The sequence below is a fragment of the Ambystoma mexicanum genome, chromosome 10, assembly GCF_040938575.1.
Source record: "Ambystoma mexicanum isolate Mex_15411 chromosome 10, UKY_AmexF1_1, whole genome shotgun sequence".
In the NCBI taxonomy this organism is placed as follows: Eukaryota; Metazoa; Chordata; class Amphibia; order Caudata; family Ambystomatidae; genus Ambystoma; species Ambystoma mexicanum.
This window is the reverse complement of record NC_090932.1, coordinates 1,398,755,478-1,398,770,621: the sequence shown is the minus strand read 5'-3', so window position 1 is coordinate 1,398,770,621 and position 15,144 is coordinate 1,398,755,478. Positions and strand designations below refer to the sequence as shown.

General features: G+C 47.8%; 1 protein-coding gene across 3 annotated transcripts in view; it reads left to right on the top strand.

Annotated features, from left to right (window-relative positions):
* Nucleotides 1–15,144, top strand: part of UBE3B (ubiquitin protein ligase E3B) — a 2,019,282-nt gene that overhangs the window by 1,583,743 nt on the left and 420,395 nt on the right. For all 3 annotated transcript variants that reach the window (XM_069619417.1, XM_069619418.1, XM_069619419.1), the window contains exon 22: nucleotides 253–390. In XM_069619417.1, coding sequence (XP_069475518.1) covers nucleotides 253–390 — 138 coding nt within the window. The remainder of the gene's footprint in view (nucleotides 1–252; nucleotides 391–15,144) is intronic.

The following is a 15,144-nucleotide window of genomic DNA, read 5'->3' as shown; positions in this document are numbered from 1 at the left end:
AGTGCCAATCCCATCTGAAGAGATGTGAAGTAATGCTTCTTGACAGTTAACTAGAGTAAGTTTGATGTTGCTGACAAAGCATTTTGTTTAACACACTGCAACATATAGGTTTATGAAATTACATGATAAAATTGTGTTTCTAAAGATTGTATATTTCAGTTACTATTGTAAATTATTTTTAGTAATGGAGGTTTTATATTGCTGTTGTAGTATGACCTGGAAGAAATAACTTTTATTCTCTTTTCACCACAGGGAATAGTGGTAGATGTACCATTTGCTTCCTTCTTCTTGAGCCAGTTGCTTGGCCGCCATCACAGCCTTTTCTACAGCTCAATAGATGAACTGCCTTCTTTGGACTCTGAGTTCTACAAAAATCTCACATCCATCAAGGTATGAACATTTCCTTTTCTCTCTGCTGATCATTGGCTATAGTCCTTTTTGTATAATCTCCTTTGCCCTCCTTCTCCTTCCTCTCCGACTTAATCTTTTCTGTGTTGGGACATTTGTCAGTTTTACCTGCTCTTTTTGTTTACCAACATTCACCAATCGGTCTTCCCCTGGCAATAAGAACAGCAATTTCAATCTGGTCAAGTCTCACCTGTTCAACCTTAAGCCAGGCTGAAGAGCCATTACCCGCAGCTCTCCCCTCCGCCCTGCATTGACCCCCAGCATGTCTGTCTTGTTCACGTTCAATGTTTTTTGTGCGCCTTGAGGCCCATGGGCATGCAGCGCTTTATAAGAATTACATAATACTACTAAAAATAATCTCTTCTTTTTAATGCTGGCTTCTCCTTTCTCCACTCTGATTCAAACTCTGATCGTCTGCCTTCTGCTATGGTATCGCCTCACTCGATTCTCTTTATTCGTTCTCAAAATGTATTCCTTCCCATAAGCCTCCTCAGCCTTATCTGTTCTCTTCTTAGCAGTTAATCCATGATTCTTTATGTACATTGAAATGGTGCTGGAAGATATTCCACTCAGCCTCGTATCTTGCTTCACTTTTCTCTCTTCAGACTTCCTATGATCTGGATTTATATCATGCTAAACTTTACTATCAATCTCTTAAACCTCATCACTTATTTTCTCTTCTCGCTAATCTTACAGCACCTCATCTCCCGACCCTAATTTTTACTTGTTTCTTTCGGCCTGGGACTTTGCCTCTAACTTTCCCTCTAAAAATTGATAATCTGTGCGCTTCATGCTCTCCTGCCTCTCCTCTGTCAACGACGTGTTCATCTTCTTCTGTCTTGTTGTTCCTGTTTTACTTCTCTTTCTGAAGGTTCGCTCAGTCATTTGCTTTAACTTTCCAACCCTACTGATGCCCTATTGGATCTTCTTTTATTTGGGCACTTTTTCCCTTCATATAGCCTAATTTTCTTCCACATGTTATTTCTCACTTTAACTCCTTTCTCTCCTCTGGTATTTTCCTTTTTCTTTAATGCAAGTCATTCTTTTAACAAAATCCTCTCCACACATCTCTTCCCCTAAATTATCATCCTGTCTTTTTTCCTTTACTCTCTAAAAATTTTGAGCATGCTGTCTACTGTCACCTATCTTGATTCCTACTCTACTGTGCCTAAAGTAGAACCTTGTTTTCATCCTAAACATTTGGTGGAAATGATTCTTCTGCATGTTACCCATTTTCTGACTTCCTTTCAGCATTCCAAACACTACTCTCATAGTCCTATTCTTTAAAATGTTGGACTGTTGGCAAAGTGTGGCAGTATCTGCAACAGAGAAGCAGTGTTACCACATTCTATGTGACTTTGGAGTATTTCCTCTTGCTTTACTAGAGTCTAGGTTGCTATCCATAAAACCCCCACTCCCGATGCAGAGTGTTGGCAGAGGGGAGTGCCGAGCTGCGATGAGGATCAAGGCAACAATAACAACTTTCCCCCCAAGAACACAGAGCCAGATGAAGCTACCCGGAGTCAGGGAGACTTGAGCTGCCACTTGCACAGAAGAGCTTGACATGTGCAGTGAAAGCAGACAAAATTACCCCCTACAAAATGCAGGGGAGCATGGGGAGAACAATCGATCCAGGATCGCCCTGGCTGAGCTGTAGGACCTAGAAGGTACTTGCTGTGCTGTAACTCCCCCTCCCTTGCCTACCTCTATGAACGCGGCACTGCTTCACCTCAGCTCCCGGTCACAGTATAGCCCGCGCATGCGTACGGTGAACTGAACGCTCTAACTGGCGATGCATGTTGTGAGCTGCAGCGCCAGACGGGAGGGGCAGAGCGCTGGGGGGGGGGTGGATGGAGAAGATGTGTTCTGCGTTCCATATGAGGAGGGCTATTTTTCGTACACAAGACCAAAAAAGAGTATTGAAAAAGAACATGCTTATTTTGACAACGTAGACTCACCAAACTACGTTGATGCCCTTGGTGAAATCCCAGACAATGCAGCCGCTCAGCGTCCCATTTCAATTTCTACAACAAAGGAAACAGTAAAAGAATCATCAAATGGACAAATTCGAAACAAGCAGGAATCACAAGCAAACATTCTAACAAAACTGAAGAATCTAATCCAGAATACATCGATAGGCACTAATGAAAACACTTTGAGTTGGGCGCTCGTAGTCTTAAAAAAGACACATGGGGCAAGATTAAAATATCAAGCCAAATCACTTTCAGACTCGAAATCAATCAGATGGCACTTCAAACCAAAAGAGACAACTCTTTATACAGAGAAACACAGCAACTTAGTGCCAAAACAAAGAGGTCGTAAAGTCATACATAGGGATGGGGATACCTGACATGAAATATCAGACAATGACCTTTTAACGGCTTTGGGTCGCTGCGACACAGTGGGAGACCTAGATTGTTCTGAGGTACTCGGAGATCAAAGAAAATATACCTGCCTATGCAGCAGATACAATTAGCACAACAAACCAAACTATGCTGAATAAATACTCGACCTCGAGCGCACAAGCGAACACAGACCATGCTCAAGGAGAAGACATCAGCATAGACCCAAACTCCGGCCTCAATGATCTTGCAGCAGAGGAAGCAGCTAGAAAACAATCACTCAGTAAAATCTCGACTCCTCAAATAAGAAGAGGCAAACGAGCAATCGCAGAAGTTGAAATTAACAAATCCACATTACTAATGGCCCCTGGAAAAAAGGCCAAATCACCAACACATGAGGAAATACACTTTCGAGGGGATTGGGTCTTCCGACGTATTCCATATCGATGACAGTAATCACCACAGCTGTGCTGCTTCGGAAAATCTTAGGCGTCCTGCGTCAATGACGTCGATACGACGCCGTCGAGAACCTCCAACGACGGCCGACGTCACTGGATGTTATAAGTAGGACGCACGACGCCCGTAGCCCCAGTTTTGTTTTTTCCGCTAACATGTTCGCTTCGGGAATCTCGGCGCGCCTCGACTCTTTTGAGTTTCTGTTGCTTTCTCGGTTCTTCGAACCTGTTTGTGAAATATTTCTTCGTGAAGATGTCTACCTCGTCTTCCACACCGCGTCCGGGCTTTAAGAAGTGCGGGGACTGTGGGTCCAAAATGTCGGTCACGGGCTCACACAACGCCTGCCTCTGGTGCCTCGGGGAGGCCCATGACACGGATGACTGTGTCGACTGCCAGTCGCTCACGTCGAAAGCCTTGCAGAAGCGCAAGATGTTATCGGTAGGTAAGGTGTCCAAGCCCTGGAAGTCGAGGTCTGCGGTGCTTTCGACGGATGATTCGAGGGGCGACTCTCCGCGTCGTCGTCGGAAGTCCAGTGGGTCTCGGTCCCGGAGTCGGTCTCGCCACTCCTCTGCCTCTTCGAGGCACTCCCAGAAGCGCCGTCATCGGTCGCCGTCCCTGTCCTCATCCGAGGACTCCGCCCGTCGGCGGGTCACTTACCCGACCAAGCATGCGACACCGGAGGAATGGGCTTCCTTCGGGAAGAAAATGTTGGCAATTCTTGAATCTTAGGGCACTGGTCCGTCCGTGCCTCCGAGTGGGGTCGGTCGTGATCAGCCGAGAGACGCCGCTTGCACACCTTCGGGCACGGGTGGTCATCACGATTCCCGGGAAAGTTCCCACTCGGACAAGGGGAATCGTTCTCGGCATGCCCGGTCCAGGTCCCGGTCCTTGACGCGCTCGAGACCGCGTGAACCTGTGAAGTCTTCGAGGAAGACATCGACGCCTGTGGCACCGAGGTCGTCGACAGACTCTCTCGAGGCTCCACCTCCGTGGAAGTCGTTGATGCTGTCGGCGCCCAGGATGTCGAGGGACACGCTCGGGGTTCCGCCTTCGAGGCCTGTGTCGACGCCGTCAATGCTGTCGGCGCCGCGTCTGTCGTCGACGCCGATTCTCTCGACGCTGGCGCCGATTCACTCAACGCCTTTCGAGGCTGTGTCGACGGGGGTACCCCGTGGCTCTCGGGAACACCCTAGAAAGGCTCTGGCCAAGGTCAAGCATGGCTTTGGTTCCAGTTCTGTGCCTTCTTGGCGCCATCTGGAGTTCATTTCAGAGGTGGATGAGGGCTCTGATGATGGCATGGTGCCTGACACGGTGCCTGACTAGATTCTCTCGGGCCATAGCCAGTTTGAGGACCCGAGGCAGTCCCTGCATGATGCTAGTAGGCTGGAAACCTCTCCGGAGGTGGAGTTTTGTAGGCCTGAGCCTGGCTCTCATGCCGATTCTTCGTACCGGCGCCTTATGCCACGGGTCACCGAGTACTTAGGATGGTCTGCTCCCCCAGGGGAGTTTGTTCAGGGTGACCTTACGGATATCCTCGATATTGGTCCACCAACTGACCTGGTACTGCCGTTTCATATGGTTCCACAGAGGAGGGTGGCGGTGGCTTGGACTGCTCCGGAGAGTCTCCCGGCAGTGAGCAAGTCTTTGCCACGAAAATACCGCCCAGCCAGTAGTGACCCATGCTACTTGTCCAAGCACCCTACTCCGGAGAGTTTGGTGGTGCAGGCGGCTACGGCCCCAGCAAAGCAGACGTTGTACCCTACCATCCCTCCTGATAGGGATGACAAGCATTTTGACTCCATTTGTGCCTTGTCTCATTTCACGCACACTCTGTGGAACTGTTTCCTTGGCGGCTGAACATATTCCCGAAGGGGATGAACGGGATGGTTTCCTTGCCATGGTTCAGGATGGCAAGGATGCCATGTGTGAGGCCGTTCAGTCGGGTTTGGACATGGCAGATTGCGTCAGCCGGTCCATGGCGGCGAGCACCGTGATACGCAGGTTTGCGTGGTTGCGGAAGTCGGGGTTTGCTCTTGATGTGCAGGCCCGGCTCCTCAACATGCCCTTTGACGGGGAACATCTTTTTGGCAGCAAGGCTGACGAGAGCCTTGAGAGGTTGCAGACCTCAAAAGCCGCAGTGAAGTCGTTGGGCTCTGCAGTTCGACAACCTCCGCCTTTTCGTCCTATGGGACAGCAATGGAGGGGAGGTTCCTTTCGTTATTACTCATCCTTTGGGAAAGCGAGAGGAGCTGCCAGTCAAAGGGGCCACCGTAGGAGTGCCAGAGGTGGTAAACAAGGTACTCGAGGTGCCAAGGCCGCTCGGCTGTTGCCTCTTTGCCCTCGGGCAACACCACAGCCGCTTCAGCTCAGTCATGAGGCCATGTCCCATGGTTCGCCGGTTGGGGGAAGGCTGGCACAGCATCTTGCAGAGTGACGCGCCATTACTTCAGATGTGTGGGTTCTTGAGATCATAACCCACGGCTACTGTCTTCCTTTCCGGCAGAGGCCTCAAGACAATCCACCGGGGAATCTCTCTTTGAAGAGTCCAGATCTGCTCCTTGCGCCTGAAATTCAATCCCTGCTGGGGAAAGGCGCCATAGAACTGGTGCCTGTAGCGGCGAGGAACAAGGGATGGTATTCCCTTTATTTTTTGATTTCCAAGAAAGACGGGGGATTGAGACCCATCATGGACTTGTGCGGTTTGAACAAACTCCTCAAGAAGGACAAGTTCAAGATGGTTACTCTTTCTCAAGTCCTCCAGGCCCTTCATCTTCAGGACTGGTTGGTGTCTCTCGACCTCAAGGATGTTTATTTTCATGTGCCGATCCATCCAAAGCACAAGAAGTAACTGAGGTTTGTGGTTGGCGAGTCGCACTTTCAGTTTCGGGTCCTGCCGTTCGGATTGACCTCCGTCCTGAGGGTCTTCACCAAGCTCATGGTAGTGGTAGCAGCGCACCTCAGGAAAGGTGGGATTCATGTGTACCCCTACCTGGACGATTGGTTGATCAGGGCGTGCTCTCCCGAGCAAGTCCTGGATCATCTGTCAGTCACCTGCCACTCTCTCCACAAGCTGGGCTTCTCCCTCAACTTAAAGAAGTCCCATTTGACACCAACTCAGAGGCTCCAGTACATCGGAGCAGTGCTCGACACGTCCCTGGGGCAGTGTTTTCCTCCCCAGGTGAGGGCTCATCACATTCAGCAGATGGTGCACAAGTTTGAACTTGCCCAGACTCTCCCAGCGTTTGAGTTCTTGAGACTGCTCGGCCTCATGGCATCCTGCATTCTTCTGGTGCCAGAGGCCAGGTTGCGGATGAGATCTTTGCAATGGGCACTCAAGCTCCAGTGGTCTCAGTCCTCCGGCAGGATGTCAGACCCTGTTCAGGTGCCGTCTTCGGTCGCCCAGGACCTTCTGTGGTGGGCCGACGAAGGCAGTCTGATGAGCGGGGCTCCATTGTGGTTGCCCTGGCCAGAGGTGATGATCGTGACGGAAGCATCCCTCACGGGATGGGGAGCTCATGCCAACGAGTTGACAGTCAGCGGTGGTTGGTCTCCATCGGAGTCCAGACTCCATATCAATCTGTTGGAGCTGAGGGCGTCAGGCTAGCCCTGAAGGTTTTTCTGCCGACACTGCGAGGAAAGAATGTCCTGATCGTGACGGACAACACGGTGGCCATGCACTACCTCAACAAAAAGGGGGGGGGGGGTCAGGGTCACTTCCTATGTGCAGGGAGGCGATGGAGCTCTGGTTCTGGGCAATCCAGCAGGAAGTTTCGATCTCGGCAGTTCATCTGGCAGGAGACGAAAACGAGACGGCGGACGCTCTGAGCAGGCAGAGCTTGATCTCTCACGAGTGGGAGTTGGCTCAGGAGATTCTCCTGGAGATCTTCGCCCTTTGGGGGAGCCCTCAAGTGGATCTCTTCGCCTCCAGTGTGAACCGGAAGTGCGAGAGGTTCTGCTCGCGGGACTTTCCTCCAAACGGAGCCTTAGGAGACGCGTTCGTGGTGGAGTGGTCATTCCCACTGCTGTACGAGTTTCCTCCAGTCCCCGTCATCCCGCAAGTACTGCGGAGGTTACGGAGGTTCGGTTCCCGGATGATCCTCATTGCTCCGGCGTGGGCCCGGAGGACGTGGTACCCGGACCTTCTAGACTTGTCCATCTGGACTCCAGGTCGTCTTCCCTACCAAGACGACCTGCTCTCACGGGAGGGCGGGTCAGGTTCTCCATCCAGAGGTCAGGTACCTCAACCTTCACGCTTGGTTTCTGAAAGGTTGAGGTATAAGGATTGGGACCTCCCTGAAGACGTGATGGAGCTGTTGCTCTCAGCCAGACGGCCAGCAACAAAGTCCCTGTACCGTTGCAGTAAGTTCTGGGACTGGTGCAGGGTTAAGAATGTGGATCCTTTTTCATGTGACATTCCTGTAGTTCTGTCTTTTTTGCTTTCTTTGGCCCACAGGGGCCTGCAAGTGGGTACCGTTAAAGGTTACCTGGCGGCGCTGTCCATATTTAAGCGCTCGTCTGAAGAGTGTTCCTATTTTAAAATTCCTTTAATTTCTCAGTTTCTGAAAGGGCTCACTAATGTGATCCCTCCGTCGCCTTTCCAGGTGCCCGGTTGGGATTTGAACCTTGTTTTCAAGTTTCTGACGGGTGCTCCGTTTGAGCCTTTGCATACATGCCCTTTGAGACTGTTAACTCTTAAAACTGTATTTTTAGTTGCGGTCACTTCCACTCGCAGAGTGAGTGAGTTACAGGCACTTTCAGTTAAGCCACCCTTCAATGTGTTTCATAAGGACAGGGTTGTCCTTAGAGTTCGTCCTTCTTTTCTTCCGAAGGTGATATCGGAATTTCATTTAGGTCAGAAGGTTGTTCTTCCAGCATTTTATCCTCCTCCACATCCTGGTAAGGAAGAGGAGAGGCTCCATAGGCTTGATCCTAGAAGAGCGTTAAGCTTTTATATTTCACGCATGTCCCGGGTCAGAGTGGACGATCAGCTCTTCATTGGTTACGCTGGAAAGCTTTAGGGACAGGCTGTGACGAAACAGACTTTGTCTCGCTGGATTATTTTGGCTATCTCTGAGTGTTACCGCTTGGCGGGTAAGGACCCACCAGTCGGCTTACGGGGCCATTCTACCAGGGGTATGGCTGCCTCTACTGCCCTGCAGAGGGCTGTTCCTATTCGAAACATCTGTGATGCAGCCACCTGGGCTTTGGTACATACTTTTGTACGTCACTATTCTCTCGATTCCATCCGGGGGCAGGATCTGGCCTTTGGCAAGGCGGTCCTTTACTCTGCAATTTGATTGGGCATTCTAAATGTTTCTGTTTTCTAAATTCTTTTCCCACCTCCTTGCATTGGTACTGCTTTGGGAGTCTGTCATAGCTATGGAATACGTCGGAGGACCCAATCCCCTCGAAGAACAAGTTACTCTCTTACCTGGTAACGTTCTTTCGATGGGATGGTCCGACGACGTATTCCATATCGCTCCCTCCCTACCTTCCCCGCTACAGAATTTCTTATGCGATTGCAGCTTACGTTTCCGCAAGGCTTTGTGTGTCAGACTGGCAGAAGACTGGTGGCACACGTTCTGGGAAAAAACTACAACTGAGGCTACAGGCGTTGTGCGTCCTACTTATAACATCCAGTGACGTCGGCCGTCGGAGGTTGTCCTCGAGGGCGGCGTATCGACGTCATCGACGCAGGACGCAGACGCCGAAGATTTTCCGAAGCAGCACAGCTGTGGTGATTACTGTCATAGATATGGAATACGTTGTCGGACCATCCCATCGAAAGAACGTTACCAGGTAAGAGAGTAACTTGTTCTTCTAGACCATGAACATAGTAAAAATAGGCGATGCTCAAATTGGAAAAACGGCTCCAAGGGAAGAAACAATGCTAATGAAAAGGAATTATAAAGCACGATCTCAACAGAAGATTCGGAGGATTTGGTCGAAGAAAACCCCTCTGACCATGAATATCAAAAAAATAAACACTGGGACAAAAAAGAACAGCCCTCTAAGGGATATCATGAAGGACGAAACCAAGCGGTACCAGAAATTGGCCCATCGCAAACAGAGCTATGTGCCAACCTCAAGCCGCTTTGGGCTCAATGGTAACCATAAAGCTGGCACCTTTTCTCAAGCTATATGAAGCTTTAAATGAGAATTACAAAGATCAGACATTATTGGCCTTAATGCAATCAAAACTAACATGCATCGAAGCCTATATTGAAGCAACAAGAGAAAAGAGAGCATGTGAGAAAGAATCAGAAAATATAATTTTCAAAACACTCATTGATCTGATCGAAGATACACGAGACGACAAAAGATCCTTTTTGAGTTGCTTCAGAGACACCATCAATTTACTAAGAACACAAAACTTTGAGAACGACAACATAAAGGGAGACAAGAGACCAATATCAGAAGCAAGGCATACCAAAAACACACCTCGAGCTCAGAGACCAGTCATGGCACAATCCAACACAAACCAGCTGGGGAGCTACGCACATCCGATGGAACCACCAGAATGGACCGCAACCAGATAGACGCAAATTGCCTCTGAATGTCCACCACTGGTAGAAGAACTTAACTTAACCAAGATGTATGCTGCATCATAAAGACAAGGCAAATAGAACTAAAAAGAAACAGAACACAAACCAAAGAATTGTTTGCCATCTTCGAAGCAGTTATGCATCACGAAGCCAACGCCAAGAAGCTGGGAGCAAGAAGAAAAGCCCAAGATGCATCAAATAAAAAGACCAAAAACCTACCCAAATCTAAGACGATGGCAAATGGTAGCACGCAGAACTTCATTCGAAACCTCAAACCAATTAGAGAACAAGCACTGACAAAAGTGCCAGTGAAACATAAAAAAAGAATGCTGCGATAAACATGACAAAGAGACAAGCTGAAGAAGAAAGGCAAGCAGAAATGACGGAACAACACCAAGATACAATAAGGGACTCAATTGAGAGAGAAACAGAAATACTTCTGCAACTCTCCACTTATGAAGAAGACAGCTATGTCGAAGTATAGAGCGACTGAGAAAACGCTACTAATCCAACAGACTCAGAACCAGAGGCGGACTCTGAAAGCCTATCTGAAAAAACTCCTCATTTTGAAACTTTGGAACAAAAATGTGCGCTGTTGGAAGACAAAACAAGGAAAGCAAATTTAAAGCGCACAGTGTTGGAGACTTTGATTGGACACACGAAACAAGAAAGACTAATCCAGCTGAGACGTGTGGAGAAGTACCAGACCTCATCCAGATCAGACAATCAAAGGAAACGAAAACAAGCATGATCTGCACAAAACTCATTTGAGGACGAAAACATAACGAACAAATTCTTGCTAGAACGCGTCTTAAAGGCTAAAGATGGGTTGATCATGAATCAATCAAACCTTACGATACTTTTGCACAGTGTGCCACCACTACGAGTTATTGAGCCAAAGGACATTAAAATAGTTGCATTTCCCAAGGAAACAGAAACCGATAATATCTGTTTACACATTCCAACAAAAGCAGTCACAAATCTATTAAGATCAGCTACAGAAGATCTTAGAATCCTTAGAAGAGATGAAACAAATCACCCAACAGAAATTTCTGCTCTGAAAAAAGAGCCATGGAAAAAAACGCTTTTCCCAGAGGACCTAAGTGATGAGGAAGTCACAGAAAAACCTATTAGATTCTCACCAACAACACTGTGGGGCCCGTAGGCTCTGCGCATCGTCATAAAAGGCAGACCTATGGATAAAGCAGTTAAGCTAGAACATGTGAGCAAACTGAAAGACTTAGCATATGTGTTGGCAAAGAGGAGAATAGCCATGGGATGGAAGACATGCCATAGACCACGGGTGGAGGTGTGGTGGAAGGACTTGCAGAAATGGGCAGAGGCGGAAACTATGGTATGGCAGGAGGCAAGCAGTGTTGGGGGATCGGAGGGAACAGAGTCCCTGATGGCTTGGAAATCACTAATAGCGGAACTGTTTGGGTCAATTCCGGACCCAGGTGAATCCACGGAGTAGGAGCGTCTGCCACAGGATGCAGATATGGAATGTAAAGATGGTTAGGCTCGGACCGGGGGGGGAGCAGTGCATTGATGTAAAATGTACAATGGTTCTGATGACATATGCTCTGCCTGTTTGGTTAGTATTGTTTTGTTGGATTTAATAAAAACTTTTAAAAAAAAATGGATAAAGCAGGAGAAAAGCCTACAAAAACAGGCCACTTAGAAACAAGAGTCGGCAAGGCAAAATCATGGGATTGGCTCGCAGGGACCTTAGCATTCCCAGAAAATAATTAGACCGAATGCACGACTGCACCAAAAAGCTTCCGTCTGGTTTCCTGGAACACCCGGGGGGTTTTAAACATCTTTTCCAAAAACTAGACCAAGAGTTCCTAGAAACAGACGTCATTTGCATATAAGAATCTTGGTCACGAGAAACCCCAACTTTAGACGGATTCACTTTCTTTCTGAATAAAGCATATAAAGGATCAACTGGAAGACCGTCACCAGGATTGCTCACGTTTATAAAAAATAGCACATCAGTCAAAGTGGTGAGAGTGATTAGTCCCTCGGCCCTCATTCAAATAGTGATAACACAACGACAAAATGAAACACCTCCAATTAAAGAGACACAAGCAATCATCAATCTCTATTGGAATGCTAAATCTAAAGACGGAGAAACCTTTTTGGACTCCGTCATGAACTGCATTGATGATGTAAGAGCAGAATTTGAAAACCTACAGCTTATCGTCTGTGAATATCTCAACATAGATTGCTTTAAGATCTTAAAAAATGAAGAGCAATCCTATAACAGTCCTGAGAAGCAAACCAGAACTAAAAAATGGTTAGAAGAGATCTCCACATGGTGATCGGACATGTAAATGGTGATAGAAAAGGAGCGACAACTTGGGCATCTAATAACGCATGGGCGACTCTAGACTATTTCTTCATTAAAGATTCTGACATCTACAAAGAGCGACCATAGGTCCCTAATCTTAACATGCGCCGAAACGATCCAGCAAGAGCATGCAAGCAAAAACAGGAAATATTGGCCACACAGAATTGATCTATGAATTTAATGGCTAAAACAGACTTTGAATAATCTCTAAAACAATACCAGCATTGACAATAGCCATAAAAAAATGGCACGAGGCACCAGACATGGGTGTTGAATATGAATTTTGCTTAACTGCATTTAGAGAAACACAAACAGGGAAAAACAAAACGACACTAACAAGGTTACACAAATTTGATCCAGAGATCAAAAAAAGGAAGAAACCACGTTCTGCTAACAATAACCCATCCAAAACCTCTTTAGAACCCTTATTGGAGGAGCTTGAAGCATTCGGAATGGCCTCAGGATTCAGGGTAAACTATAACAAATCATCGGCATTAGCGATTAACATCACAAACAAGCAGAAGGAAGAGCTGAACCCCAAACTCCCTATCCCATGGGCTCAGGCAACAATCGGGTACCTCGGGGTCCGCATTCCCAAGAACCACACACGGATATACCAGAGCAACTTCCCACAATTGTTCAGGGATCTGCAGAGGGATATACGCCACTGGGAAAAACAGGAGATCTCATGGCTGGGCAGGGTAGCAGCGATAAAAATGAACCTGATTCCCAGACTAATTTACCATTTCCTGGCATTATCGACACACATTCCAGAGTGAGCTAAGCACCCTGCATAAAAAGCAGGTCTCTGGGACTGGAAGAGCAGAGTCGCCACTGGAACGAAAGAACCAACGAGGAACTGGCTGGAAGAAGAGGACCCCTACAACGACTGAACCGGCTGGTGAAGCCCTGCTGCAGGTCCGAATCTCCAGAATCCGATGACAGAGAAGATCCTCCAGGAAACTTCTTCCCTTGAGCTGGTGGGACCAACCAGTTCGCCCAAACTACAAGCCAGGACCCCTCCTCTGGTCGAATTCGCTGTACAGAGCTACAGTGGGCCGGATAGCCAGGAAGGTCAGACCCTGCTTGGGTTTTAAGGAGCGCACCTTTTATTTGTTGCTTTGCTCTGCTGCTGGTTTCTTCCCTGGGTGTAGTGCAGGACCCTCCAGTCTTCCTACTTCTGATCAGTTCGACAGTCGCTTCAGGAACCGTGAGCCTGCAGGAACTACTAGGAACTTCTGCCTCAGCTACAGCTCCCTCTCTGTTTTAAGGTACTGTGCAAATCCGGTTGTGCGTTTCGTTCAGCTGCGGTGAAAATGTTTTAAATCTTCCTCCAATCTGAGGGCTTGTCCTTCTCTTCTCTTTGAACTAACTTTTCTACCAACCAACCTCGTCCGGAAACCGTGCTACAAACTTTACCGCAAACTACCCTGAACTGTGTGATCTTGAGCCAAAGACTTTTGACCCATTGACTTTGTCCCTAAGCCTTTTCTATCTGATTTTAACCTTGTAGTCTCTCTTGTTCGATTGCCCTGAGTACTCACTTGTTGGTGTGATTCAATTTCTGTTAACGTCTGTTTTTCCCTCCCTTTTAAATTGCTGGAGTGCCATTTTGCTCCCACTTCATTTTGTGAGCTTAACTTGTCTGGAATTTAAAGGAAGTTGTGTGGTGTATTAAGACTCTGATTTTTAAACTGCTTAGAAGAGTGAACTGTTATGTAACTGAAGAGTGTAGTAAATGTATATTCTTTTACTTGAAAACCTTGAGTCAGTGTTTGCCTGCATCATAGTAATTGCTGTCCTTTGTGTAACTATTTGATACTGCTCACTTACTCTTGAGATAAGTCTGGCTGCTCCGCTACTGCTACCACTATAACTCTGTAGTACAGGCTTGTACCAAAGGTGAAATTGTACTGTCACTTGAAGTCTTAATTGTGTGTAGTGTTCCCAAAGGGTACTGCATATAATTCTGCCTAACATCTGCCCCCTCTCCTTTCCCGAAATTTTGTTTGTACAGGGTGGTCTCGATTTCTTCTGTCCGAGCTGCAATTTCCCCACTCGCTTCTCAAGAAATGAGATCTTGCTCTTCACCTCTTCTGTTCCTTTTTGAAATTTCTTGGTGAGGGCCGATAAGAGTTCTTGTAAATCTGATTTCGTGACTGATTGGGACATCATGTCTGAGCTGTTTTCAGGCAGGTTACTTAGTGTCCCGCTGTTGCGCTTGCTTCTTTTGCTTTCTACCCCATAGGTGGTTTAATAATGCTGCAATGTCTGTTTGCTTAGTTGATTTAATGGTTTTCGACATTATGTTATGGTATATTCATCTTAGATTCGGGGGGGTGAGCTTGTGTGGTCGGTACCCCTGCCTCAGCTTGCGTGACGCCAAGTCTAGCAACCCCCAGGGGTGGGAGGCCCCGGGAGCCCCAGCGAATGTTGACCGACCGACACCCGGGGAGAGTACTCTGCTCAGTTAGCTCCAGGAGTCTGGTTTTTGCTGTAGACTGGGGTGTGGAGTATGTGTAAGGTTTTCAAACACTAACCTGATGGTGCAGCAATCAACGAGGCAGTTGGGGAGCCCCCTAGGGACCCTGACACCTCCCCTCTCCTGATTAGGAAACAAGTGGTGGTGTAAGGGATCCCAGGGAAACCCTCCTGGGGGAGAAAACCCTGCCGGAACGGAGATGGATCCAATCGTCCTCGGTACGTCGATCTTCAACGTGGGAAGGATTCTATTTGCAGGACTCTGTCTGCTTCTGTATTCTAATTTAAACAAACAGGGTATGAGCTGAAATATAATCATGGAAAAAACAGACAGAAGTGAGAAAAGAGCAGTACCGAGCGGGTTGGATGGAGGAGGAGTCTTGAGGAGTCTCGGAGGTCGGGAGAGGGAGGCTGGATACGGACACAAGTCCTGTAGATATGTAGATAGGTAGGTAAAGAGAAAAGGTAAGTTTAAGGACAAGGATGTAGGTAACATGCACCCTAGCTGCGAACTTACGGAGCGTCTGAGGAGAGAAGTGACGCGCTGAGCTGTGGTTCT